The sequence below is a fragment of the Sturnira hondurensis genome, unplaced genomic scaffold (genome assembly GCF_014824575.4).
Source record: "Sturnira hondurensis isolate 20B ecotype Veracruz unplaced genomic scaffold, ASM1482457v3 Scaffold0005220, whole genome shotgun sequence".
Taxonomy (NCBI): Eukaryota; Metazoa; Chordata; class Mammalia; order Chiroptera; family Phyllostomidae; genus Sturnira; species Sturnira hondurensis.
The window spans coordinates 3,430,018-3,443,105 of record NW_028077851.1 but is presented as its reverse complement, the minus strand read 5'-3'; the positions used below and the strand labels follow the sequence as shown (position 1 = coordinate 3,443,105).

The 13,088-nt window shown below is 37.4% G+C and overlaps 1 protein-coding gene across 5 annotated transcripts in view; it reads right to left on the bottom strand.

The window, feature by feature from the left end:
• Positions 1-4,338: 4,338 nt before the first annotated feature.
• RPS6KA3 (ribosomal protein S6 kinase A3) overlaps positions 4,339-13,088 on the bottom strand; it is a 109,740-nt gene continuing 100,990 nt past the window's right edge. For all 5 annotated transcript variants that reach the window (XM_037046246.1, XM_037046247.1, XM_037046244.1 and 2 more), the window contains 4 exons: positions 11,635-11,711; positions 11,005-11,122; positions 6,399-6,539; positions 4,339-5,568 (listed from right to left, as the gene is read on the bottom strand). In XM_037046246.1, coding sequence (XP_036902141.1) covers positions 5,446-5,568; positions 6,399-6,539; positions 11,005-11,122; positions 11,635-11,711 — 459 coding nt within the window. In that variant the 3' untranslated portion in view covers positions 4,339-5,445. The remainder of the gene's footprint in view (positions 5,569-6,398; positions 6,540-11,004; positions 11,123-11,634; positions 11,712-13,088) is intronic.

Genomic DNA, 13,088 nt, shown 5'->3' with positions numbered 1-13,088 from the left:
TTCCAGGATTATTCATGGATACATATGAAAGAGCTTAGATTACACATTAATAGTATTATTTGAAAACTTCCCAGATTAGACTCTTAAGTAAAACAATTTAAAGTACTCAGTGATATTTAATCCCTTACAAGCATTTCATAATTACGGCAGCAGTGCCAAGCATCTGATGCGATTTAACCACCAATAAAAGGTACAATACATGTGAACTGATGATAGGATAGCTTGGGCTTCTGGCATGCCTTACTAGAGAGAAACTAGTATAAAGTAAGATCATATATAATAGTAGAAAAATATTTGTGATTTTTTTCTTTTTTAAAAACTGTCTAAGTAGATGCCCACCCCATTCCCACCCATGGCTAAAAATGCAAAATAATTACATCCCGTAGGTGTATACCAGATACTTTCCCTTCTGTAGGGTAAGAGTTAAGATGAACCTAACACATGTACATAATTTTAAGAAGTAAAAACTCATCACCCATAATTATTAAGGATGCTAAGAAATGGCAATACCTTGAAGCATTTTTTTGATTAAGAAACAAAGCTTTAGATGAAACAATATAGAAAAACACAAACTCAACCCTTTATCCTTATGCCCTTGCTTTGTATTTAAAAGTTCTATTTTAAATACTTGTTTGAAAAACCCAGTATACAGTTCATTCAGTACTATAGTGATAATAGGAGTAAAGATTTTCACTTCCTTTAGATAACAAACTAATCTACTTTGAGGACTATTATAGCAACTCTCTTCTCACATACATTTACGTATATTGTACTCAAATGGTATGTGCTCTACAAGAGGTTTTCTTGAGGTTTGCGCTTCTGAACTTAGTCTCTAAATTTTCCTTTCCACTAATCTCTATTCAATGTCATATACTTTGCTAGTTGCATTGGGAGAAGTCATGGACATTTCAACAGCTTATCATGCACTTCAAGGTTACATGGAAAAATAATGAGGAAAGTGCCTTAAGAGGTAGGAAGTAGGCTCTTATCCCAACCCTTGGTATGCCCTGTTATGAACAGTTAATAGACTGGAATCAGTGGTAAATGTGAGACTAATAGTAATACAAGGCTTAAGAAAATTAAGTCAACTTCATTACTAGAATTCTTTGAGGACACTCACATTGGAACCAGTTACAAGTCACTCGATCAAACAGAATACAGCAGTGTCAAAAATACATAAAGCACACTGTAGATAACAAACTCTTCTTGGCCATCCATATTTAGGTATTATCATTCTATAGATTCTTCACTAGAAAAAGTGGTTAAGCATGACTCTTCAGAATACCACAGTCCCAAGAAAGCGAATTTCATTCCTTCACTAATTGGTCCCCACCAATGGTCACTTGGGGAGACCAGCATAATGTTAAGCAATCTGGAGGTGAAAAGAGGACTATTTTCATTTGCTGAAATAAAAATACTGAGTTAAGTCAACCTCTATGTGAATTAAATAAGGCTCAAAATATACATCCAGTTTGTTAGTCACATGGAGTTGGACCTTTCAGAGTGACAGAACTCTAGGACTAGATTGAAACCTCCTGGTTTAAGCACCAAGGGTCAGTCATGGAACCCATATTTGATTTGGAAAACAGACCTTTTCTATTTCCTAAAACTTTTTCAGGACTCGGGTCTGAGCTACCAGTTTGCAACCTTGGCTTTAAGGTTTTATTTATTTATTTTTAGAGAAAGGGAAAGGGAGGGAGGAAGAGAGGGAGAGAAACATCAATGTGTGGTTGCCTCTTGTGCTCCCCCTACTGGGGACCTGGCCAGCAACCCAGTCCTGTGCCCTGATTGGGAATTGAACTGGCAACCCTTTGGTTCACAGGTCAGCACTCAATCCACTGAGCCACAAGAGCCAGGGAAAGAAAACAGACCTTTTCTGACCTTCACATTCCTGAGATATCTGCCCTAACGTCTTCATAAATCTTAAATGCTTGATACCATCACAAGAGAGGATTTTCTTTATAAAATATAGTAAACTAAACAATTTTAGGACATTTATAAAGGCCAGGAAGTAGAGAATATCCAAGCCATGTTGAGATGTGTATTGCTGGCTTCCGTGGTAATTAAGCATTTCTGTATCAAGGCTGCCAGATCTTGAATGTGTTTCTGCTTTCATCCCAGGCTGGACCGACCCCAGCCCCTTTCCTACCCAAACTACTCTGCCTACTCGTGAAGCCTTTGCATCTCTCTCCCCCTTCAAGTCTTTCCTGGGCCAAGAGTGCAGGGCACAGCTAACAGGCCAATCCCACCTCCCATGATGTCCCCTGGCCCCAACAGCAACCACTTTTTAAAAACAGATGGGAAACGGTTGACCGAAACTGGCTCTTTGCAGCCCATCACATGTGAAATGTGGAATCTCTGTCATACACACACCCTCTCCAGACACTTGCTAAGGGACTTTTCCCAGCTGTCAGCTTCACAGCATCTCAACTCTGCCTTGTCAAAATGATTACATTTTTGGATTCTGGGGGTTGCTTGTGAATAAATGAATCCATATCAAATCTGTTAAAGGGTCTACTGTGCTTTGAAAGAAGACATCTCTATAAATTAGAAGTGGAAATAATTTATAGGAAAAAATTAAAAGGACAAAAACTTACCTTAGTTTAACATCATCACTTGCAAGGGAAGATACAACACACGTGGTAGTATAACCTGTATTTTCCAGTGTGCCCACTGCAATGCCCAATGCAATCTACCATTCTGGGTATTATTTTGGATTATAAACTAAGAGGAGGTTTGTGAATGTGACCTGGTACTTCAGTTCCTTCTTTCGCATGGAAATTGTCTTTAAGCCTGAACTAAAACCTCCTGGGAGAAGCCCTGGTAACTAGCAACACTACCTGGTGAAGGGCTTCATCACCACAACTTTAGAGGCCTGGAAGATTTGGACTTGAGTTAATGGAAAGGCTGACCCAGCACTAGCACTACAGTTTGAACACATAGTTGGCCAAGTTTGTCTGCTGTAAGTCAAAGGCAATGGCAACACCAGAACCACAGAGAAGATAAATTGAGCTCATGAACAGCTTTTTAGGCAGAAAGCTTTCAGTTTTATAAATATGTAATTTGTTTTTCTCCAATAAAACTGGCAGTTCAACTAGGCAAAGGAAGCAGTATCTTTGGGAGCAATAAACTTGGCATTCATATACCAGTAGAGGAGTGCCCCAAGAAATATGTAAGTTTTGAACAACTCGGCTTCTGGTTGGGTGATAACATGAAGGGAAGGCAGCATGGTGTTATGGGGAAAACACTGAATGGGAAGTTAAGGATTCTAGTCTTTGCTTTGAGTCACAGGTTCTTTACCTGCAGTATGAGAAAGTTGGACTAGATAACTTATGAGGATTTACACATTTACTTCTGGTTCTAAAAAACTACGATAGAAAATACACCTAAGCAATTACGAAATAGCATCAGTGTCAAAAATCTGAGACTATATGCCTAGAGTTACATTAACATTTTAAAAGTGACAAGGATTTGGGATAACTGTGGTTTAAAACACTAAATAATAGAAAAAAAAAGAAAAAAAGCTTTCTTTCCAGGCAATGGAAAGCATATATATATATATTCCATATATTCAAGAATTTAAAAAACTCTCTTCATCTGGATCTTCTGAAATCCCTCCTCTTATACATTTTTCTAAAGAAGATAAACTTACATTTGATTTTCCCTTTCTCTTTGAACGCATAGAGAAGAAACGAAGGAATAACAAATGTGTTCCAAGACAGATAAACCACACTTCTTGGCTTTGTGCTTTCAGGGGCAAGATTTAAAGCTTCTGGAAGTTGAAAAAGGGCTTCTGATGTAAATGGCTTAGTTCATGACTAAGGAAGATCTGTTTGGGCACATTCCTGATGAGGTAAGTGAAATCTCTTTTTCTTTGCTCATCTGTTTTTCACATTACATATTGATGTATGCTAGGTAACTTGGCAAAGATACAGATCATAATGGATACAGAAATTCCTTTAATCAAATAAAATTATGGAAACTATCACATTAGATGTATATAGAGTATGGTAATAGAGATGTATCTAGAGTATGGTAATCTAGGCAGACTCAGTGACCATCATGAAAACTGATCGTGTCTGAAGTTAAAGAAAGTATTACATGGCTACAAATCATTAGGAGGATTTCAGAAAACACTCAATGCTAGACATTCACTTAACCTACCTTAGCTATGATTTTAGGTTAGCACAGAGATTGATCAACAATGTTTTATTCCCTAGAATCAGAAAGTTTTAATCAAATTTTATATAGAGGCCGGTGGCTTTTATTACATTGAAGTTAGTGTTTAATTTAGAGCATTGTAATGGGAAAAAATTAATTATGATTTACCATTTTCCAAAAAAAAGAGCATACTTTTCTCACAGGTATACAAGAACAGGTATCCTGTTATTCAGATGCTAAATTCTGCAATTTGATCTATTTAAACATGAAATACCCAATGGAACTTAAATGACCTGTTGCTAAATTTTCCCTTGCCAGTCTCTTCACCATGACTCTCAAAAGGACTTTGATGTATATTGGCAAAATTCCAAATTATATGCCAATACTAAGTATGGACACTATGGAAGATTAAAAGTGTAAGAACTATTTCCTTAAGAGAAAAGAACCCTAAAGAGTTGCAAAGTATAAGGACTAACTTCATAGGTGTACTCTTGATGTCATGCCACAGACATGTAACTTTCTCTACTGTTAAGAGCTCTCTAGGATAGCCTGACAGAGCACCTGACTTTAAGTAACGAATGAATGAATGAACCAGTGAAACAGACAAAGGGAAAGATATGTACATTTTGGAAGCATTACATTCAACAGCTGTTCCACAATCTGGCCATTTTTAGGGCTGTCCAACAATACTGTTAATACAGGTGAACTATTTAACCAGATTTAATAGTCAACTGATTAATAATAATAGAATCCAAGTTAAACAAGGCATGTATACATTAAAGAAAGCAGTACAGAAATGTACTGTATATGAACTGTTTACAAAAACATACAAAATGTTGGATGGCACAAGGGATACAGTGCTAATATAAACGGATTGTTTAAGCTAAGTGCTTAACATAAACTGTCCATCCCTATAACTAACAAAGAATATTTAAGGAACATGAAATATTTCCTATAAAAATAATGCTATATGGTGTAAAGTACTTTATTCAGTGTATTTTTAGGTGGTATTCATATGTTCATTAATCTTCTTATTGATTCAGTGAATATATCTTCGTCATGTTTCCATCATCATCACATCCGAAGCTCCAGGAAAATCTAACTTGCTAACAATCATGTAAAGCGAGAAGAGACGAAAGCAGGAGCAGCAGCAGGAGCAGCAGCATTATGGGTACCAGCTGGGACAGTGTGTGCTTGCAGGTGTCTCTCAGATATGTGCTACCTGTTGCCACAACTTGTGCTATCAGCTTACACCATGGTACCAAATATCTCACTGAGGTCACTTCACAGGGCTGTGGAGGTGATTTTTTTAATACCTCTCCGCTGAGCAAGAGTAGAGCGGCCTACTGGTTCCAAAACTGGTGACTGATTACGGTTTAAAGCGGAGTATGTAGCTGCCATGGCACCCTGAAGACAGGAAAGGTCAAAACAAAAATGACAATGAGTAGTCACATACACAAAACATGAAATGAATATTTTTCCCCAAATAATTTCTTTAGTAGCAACTTTATGTAAGTATTACTGAGCTCATGATGAAATAACCACACTGGTCAAAACACTCTTAACTAAAATTGAAGAGGCCCACGTGGAAGGTTGAAATGATGGGGGAGAGAAGACAGGGACAGGCTCATAACAAGCAGTCCTCACTTTTCTCAGGATTATTCAACTTATTTTCCTTTGCAGTCTTTTAATCTGAGAGGCAGCAAATTACGCTCCTTTGGAACTTGTAGTTTGCTTTGGGTTGTGCATAAAAAAGGAAAGTATAAAGAAAATAAGAAATCCAGCATTGCTGGTGTGGCTCAGTGGATGGACTGCCGGCCTGCAAACCAAAAGGTCGCTGGTTCAATTCGTAGTCAGTGCACACGCTTGGTTGCAGGCCAGGGCCCCAGTTGGGGGGCGTGTGAGAGGCAACTGACTGATGATGTATCTCTTATACACTGATGTTTCTCTTCCTCTCTCTAAAAGTGAATCAATAAAATCTTTAAAAAACTTGCAGAATATATTTAAAAAAAGAAAATAGGAAATCCATAAACTTAGGGATAAATTCAGAAATTTAGAAGTCATTCTTAAACTAGATTTCTTATAATACTTTGGCATGGCTTGGTGCCCCTCCCCCCCCCATAATCACCCATTGTATAAGACACTCCCACAGGAGAACTGAATGCAGGCTGAAGGAAAGTGAAAGGGAAAGGGGCTGGCAGACACATGGAAAACAGGGCCTGAGTGGGGCTGCTCACCTTGACCAGATGTGGTGCATCCTGTCTGTTCAGTTGGTATTGTGGCAGTTGGTCCCAGTGGACTATCCAAGGGTGTCTGAGCACGAGGGCAGCAGTCAATCTCTGATGAGGGTCCACGTGAAGCATCTTTGACACCAGGTCCTGTAATGAGAGGGTAGTAATAAAAGAAGCTTAAACCTTTTTGTTTGACTTTTTTTTTTTTATAGCACTAGATCCTGTTGAGCATTTTTCCTTATTATGACACTATTTTTTCCTGGTAGTAGGTAGATCTTTAGGCTCAAACCAATTTGGCCAATGTGACCATTTGTTTAAAAAAAAAGAAAGGAAAAAACCAAGTCTCTCCTCCCCAAGTAACATTAATTTGGGTGCATTATGAAGGTTGAATTACCATATTTTATGTATCTTTTGGCTCTTTTTTCCTCTTAGATATTCTGAGGTTTCCACATTTCTGTAGGCTTATTTCTAAGTAATTTTTAGCCACTTAAGACTTTTGTGCTGCTGGTAATACGGAAACGCAGAATTCTCCAATTATAGAAATTTAATTGGAAAGTTCTAAATGCCTCTCCCAAGATTACAGAATTCTATTTTTTTCTACTTCATAAGCAATTTGTGGGCACTATAGAAAAGTGAGAAATACAGAGAAGCAAAAAAATATAAAGAACACCCAGAATCCTACTCTTCCAGAGACAAAAGCTTTCTATCTATCCAAATGTTTTGCTATTCATGAAACATAGATCCATATAATTGCTATATAATAGTTTTATACTCTCCAATATAACACAATTGTGATTTATAGAAGCCATTGTACCATCTGTTTCACTCAAAACGTATCTACTGAGTATCCATTAAAAGCCATTCTGCTGGGCATTGGGTATTCGACAGTGAAGAAAACAGAAAGGAACTGTGACCTCAGGAAGCTTTCAACCCAGTGAAGGAATTAATCACAAAGCAAATAGTAAGTTATTTGATGGGATGAATAAATGTGAGGTACAGCTGGAGGAACACAGAGAGAGAGATGACCTGAACAGGGTGGGGTGGCTTTGAAGTGACTCCTTCAGGAAAATATGAGACCTGAAGGAGAAGCAGGAGCTGGATTAGAAAAGGAAGGCAGAAACAGAGCATTTCGGGGAGATGGAGCAAAGTGTACTTGAGGGAAAGCCCTCAGGTGGGAGAGAACATGTCACATTTGGGAACTGAAAGAAATACATGGCTGCAAGCATACACTGTGAAGAACATAACAGCAGATAAAGTGGCAGAGGTAAGAAAGGACCAGACTGTGAAAGGCCCTTATAAGCCATATTAGCAAATTTGGACTTTTTCTGGAGGCAACGTATCATTTAAAGCAGAGGAGTGATGTGGTCAGGCTTGTACTTTAGAGACTACACTCACTAGGTGTGGAGGAAAATGTATCAGAGGGGGCAAACCTGGAGACTCCGATTTGAGACTGGTGAGAGACGACAGTTTTGGGAGGTGGGTATAAAAGATGGAGAAATACGGATAGAATTGAGATACTTAAGAGAAAGAACTGACAGAATCTGGTGGTTGACTGGATATTCGGAATTGGGGAGATGTTATTCCAAGTACTCCTCTGCCATTAGATATTTCTAGTTTCTTACTTTTAGTTAACATTAATTAACTGAGAACAGGAATAACTGAAGAGTTATAAATAAAAAGCAAAACAATTAGGGACCTCCTATTCCAAATTCTGAATGTGGGCAAATGTGCTTTAAATGAAGAAAAGGATGCAAAACTGCCCTGAGGTACAACACAACCCTTATAATTTTAATTAGATCTGTATGTTGACCAGTGCACTTTTGGCCAAGTCACTTAAAACCAATTTTCCTACTGCTACCCTTCAATGGCTACTCCTCCTAAGCTTTCTCTCTAAATAGTGGTACTCCCTGAATTCCTTCCATGGCTCTCTTTGCGCTCTGCTCAGAAAAGCTCATTCATACTCACAGCTCTAGCTACTATGGATGATGACAAGTCCTAATTTCAGTGTCTACCACAGACTTTGCTGCTAAGAGCTAAGCCAGTTGCTTAGTGGACATCCAGATCTTAATTATACATCATGGAAACGTTTCAAACTTGTAATGTCCAAATGTACAATCATCACTCCTATCAAAACTACTTCTTTTGTATTCCACAGCTTGGTGAAGGACACTACCACCCACTTATTTGCCAGAGGTGGAAATGTGGACTGCACACTTGACACCTGCCTCTACTTTGCTTCTTATGTTCAATACACCAGAGTTTATTCTGCCTCCTAAATTTGTCTTCTGTTTGGCTCAAATCCCACTACAACTGTTCTGGTTTAGATATTCATCATTCATGACCTGAAATACTGCAAAACCTCATGTGTAATGGCCCTAATATTGGGTCAGGGAAGACTGAATGAAATAATGTAGGTAAAAGTGTCAGCACAGTCCATGGCACATAAGTGCTCAAAATGGTAGCTATGGTCCTATTCTTGTCAAAGCCACGTATGGTCCATATGCTTGATGACAGTCACATGTACAATTTGCTCTTGAGAGGACACACCGTATTGACAGTCTTCTCTCTCAATTTTGTGGGTATTCACTATATTACATCATGCTTGTAATCACAAGTCTTAACTGGACAAATTAGCAAAAATTATAAGTAATAATATGGCCATTTATAAGATAGGCAGTGAAATGGATGTAATTTTTTGTGCTCTAGTTGTACATCTTTCTCACATGTGTTTCTTTCACTCAGAAAAGCACATTGAAATTCAAGTGAATAAGAATTGAATTACAGAAATTAGAGAGATAGCCTTGACTTGCTTTAACTTATTAAAAAAGCAGGCATGAGCCCTGGCTAGTGTAGCTCAGTGGATGAGCATGGGCCTGCGAACCACACGATCGCAGTTCGATTCCCAGTCAGGGCACATGCCTGAGTTGCAGGCCAGTTCCCAGCAGGGGACTCATGAGAGGCAACCATACATTGATATTTCTCTCCTTCCCTTCCCCTCTAAAGATAAATAAATAAAATCTTAAAAAAAAAGCAGGCATGATACTTTACTTGGTACTTTACTCTGATACTTTGCTTGGTAACATTACTTGATATGCCACACAATCAATCATGACAAAGTTTGTGGCAAACTATACAGGTAAAAATAACTGCTCCACAGAGTGAACTTGAAACAGGAAAATCTGATCACTATAATGCTTCATATTTTTCAATAGTCCCCCGATACCTAGAGCAAACACCAAGTTCTGAGCATGACCCAGAAAGCCTTTCATAACCTGGGTTCATCAGCGACCCTCTTACACTGTGCCCTGTACTGGTCATAACAAACAACCTGCAGCTCCCGGGAGATGTTCTGCCCTTCCTATGCCACCATGACCATGAGCAGCATGTGCTAATCCCTCAGCCTGGGATGGACTACATCCTTCTGTTCTCCAAAGCTACCTGGAAAACCCCTTCATTGCTTCTGGAAAACTTTCCTTGTAATCTTTCTGACCGAGCATCACCGGTGAACTTCTTAAGCACAGAAAATGTACTACCATAGCAGCATATGTGACACTACTTGGCCATTTCCCATCTAGCCTGTGAGCTCCCTGAGATCAGGAATTCTGAGTCATATCTTTTATCTCTGGGGCCTTCACTTATGAAACACATTGTAGGTGCTCAACAGATGAGTTAAAAAGGAAACAAGTACGTAAAAAATGAATTATCTGGTTTAATAAATTTTACTGTTAAACAAGGAAAGGCTAACATTTCATTTTAAATGCAGTTATAAAACAAAACATTATCCACATAGACATTAAACAGATTAGCTGAGGCCAAAAGTATCTATATAAATTTTGCCATTCCCTATTTACTTATGAAATCACAGCAACTCAAGTTTCCACACCTAAGAAAAATCAGTAAGCGCTTTTACCAGTAGGTATCTTCTTCGTTTCCTCTATGTCTTTCTTACATTGAAGTGGAAAAAAGAGAATTTTCAATGAATAGAATGAAACTAAAGTTGAGGTAGAAAGCAAGTCAGTGCCATTCAGGGGATGGCAGATCTTCCAGTGAGAAAGGCTTTTCAAATGGATTTCAACGTGACACTCTAACTACACTACAGTTTATTGTGAAAAACATAAAACCCTTGTCTTTATAACATGGACCAAAAGTAGAACATGGTACAGTTATTCTAGGGACCGGGGGCTTTGGAATCAGCTATTTAGCTTGAAGCACCCACATGTATCTGGGGTGGACAAGTTCACATCACAATTCTGGGCCTTGGTTTCCTTCTGTGAAATGGGGATAATATCACCTATTTCACAGGGTTGTTAAGAGGATTAAATGGATAATTTAGATGAAGTGCAGCAAGAAGCACAGCGTAGACATACAAATCATGAAGACTACCACTATTATTGTTTATTATATTCCTCATGATAAATATGTTATCTATATATCTAAAGGATGTATGCATCTAAAGCATGTATAGATATCAAAGCCAAACCGATGCCTTTGGGAAACAAAATAATTGGTCCACATTTGAGTTCAAGTTATTTGGTAACATCACTTCAAAATACTACTTTATGAACAAGCTTCTAGCTGATATTTATTCTCAACAAGGATTATGAAAAATTACCTTAGCTGTATCTGAAACAGAATTCCAGTAACCACCACTGAGTGAGAATTTTCCGCTGCCAATGCGTGCCAATATTTCCTCTGGTGTATCATCAGGACCATTTGCAAATGGAGTGTAACTAATTTATAATAAAATCAAAACATCAATGAATAAACTTTCTTTGTTGATTGGCAATCTATTTACTTTCAGTGTCCAAAAAGTATTCTGAGTGATTAAATTAATATAATATTTTATTTTAAGTGAAAACTATCAACAACATGAAGTTCCATAAAGCATCAGATCAAGGTATGTTATGAAATATCAATTAGACTTAATATACAAAAATATAAATACTTTAAGATATGAAACATTATAACATACTTAAAACAGTGCATGCTTATGATATAACAAGAGTGAAAAAACATACAGAAAAACCAACGTAAGACTTTAAGACACTAATAAATAGTACATTATAGAAAATTAGTAATGATACAGCTATAAATGTAGTGTATGTATGCATGCACATGATGTATTATTAGAAAATCAGAAACATGAAAAGATAGATATTAGAACAAAAATTCTGAAATAAACATAAATAATATAAACAAAACATTGATAAATAAATGCTTGCAACATATAGTATACGCTTACCCAGTAAGCATTGTATACAGGAGGACACCAAGACTCCATATATCACAAGCAGCATCATAACCTTGTCGTTTCAAAACCTAGAAAATGTAAAACTTAGTATTAACACACCACTGTTTATCATATAGATTTACATAAGTTGTGGGAATGGAATTATATCTCCTAAGTCAATGCATATAAGAAAATGCTCTACAGAAGATGATTAACAAACAAAACAATATATTGGAAAAAATACAATAAAAAAGATAATACAGCCCTGGCTGGTGTGGCTCAGTGGACTGAGTGCCGGCCTGTGACCCAAAGGGTCACTGATTCGATCCTCTGTCAGGGCACATGCCTGGGCTGTGGGTCAGGTCCCCAGTAGGGGATGCGAGAGGCAACCACACACTGATGTTTTTCTCCCTCTCTTCCCTTTTAAGTGGAATAAATAAAATCTTAAAAAAATATTTTTAAAAGATAATATATTAGTCCTATTCTAGAACCTTTTAACAACTCATATAGACATAAATTTTGGTATTTGAATTAACATTTATTGAATGCTTCCTTGGCACATAAAGGACTATAAAATAAACTGAAGGTAAATTTACTACTTATTGATAAATGAAGGTGTATTTTGTATGGGGTTGCAGAAGTAGTTACATAAAATGAGATACTTTTAAGAATGCATATAATAGTACAAATGATGTAGTGTAAAATTGTACTTTTATATATATAATTTGATTCAGCCAAACACCTAATAATCACCAACTATAACCAGGCATGAACTGTGAGAAATATAAAACAACTCGGGTTTCCTTAAGAAAATCAGAATCTGGCAGGAGAAATAAATATACAGAGTAGAGACAAAATTAGGTTTATAGTTGTTTGCATGGAAAATAATACAATGAGTAATAAATAACAACATAAAAATAAACTGTGTTTTGCATACTCATAACTGTAAACCTACTTTTGTCCCACCCTGTATATGCAGTTAACAAGGGAACATGTGAAGTCTCATAAAATTATGTCTAAAGTAGTATGGGTATAATGATGAGGAAGTAATTCATTCCTGATATAAGGAAAGAATGAAAGCTAGAGAACATCCTGTTTGCACTGTTCCTAGAAGTAAGAATTCAGGAGGCAGAGGGAGGAGGTAGGGGAGGGCAGAAGCAAGAGAGCAGAGCATAGGACTAGTTAGCAACAGTTGTGCATGGCCAGATCTCCAGGTAGGAGACACTAGAGAGACTCAAGGGCTTTTATACACATGTTGTTAAGGAATTTAGATTTTTTTCTGTAGGCAATCAGATGTCACTGAAGCATTTAACAGGAAAACAAAAGCAGTAGACATGTATAACAGGAACATACTGTAACTCAAGGTATAGAGCAAATGCTGGCAAGAAGAGTGAGTGGAGACAAGGCCACCTGACAGGAAGCAATTTGTAGGAAACTAAGTGAAAGGCTCTAAGGACCTGCACTAG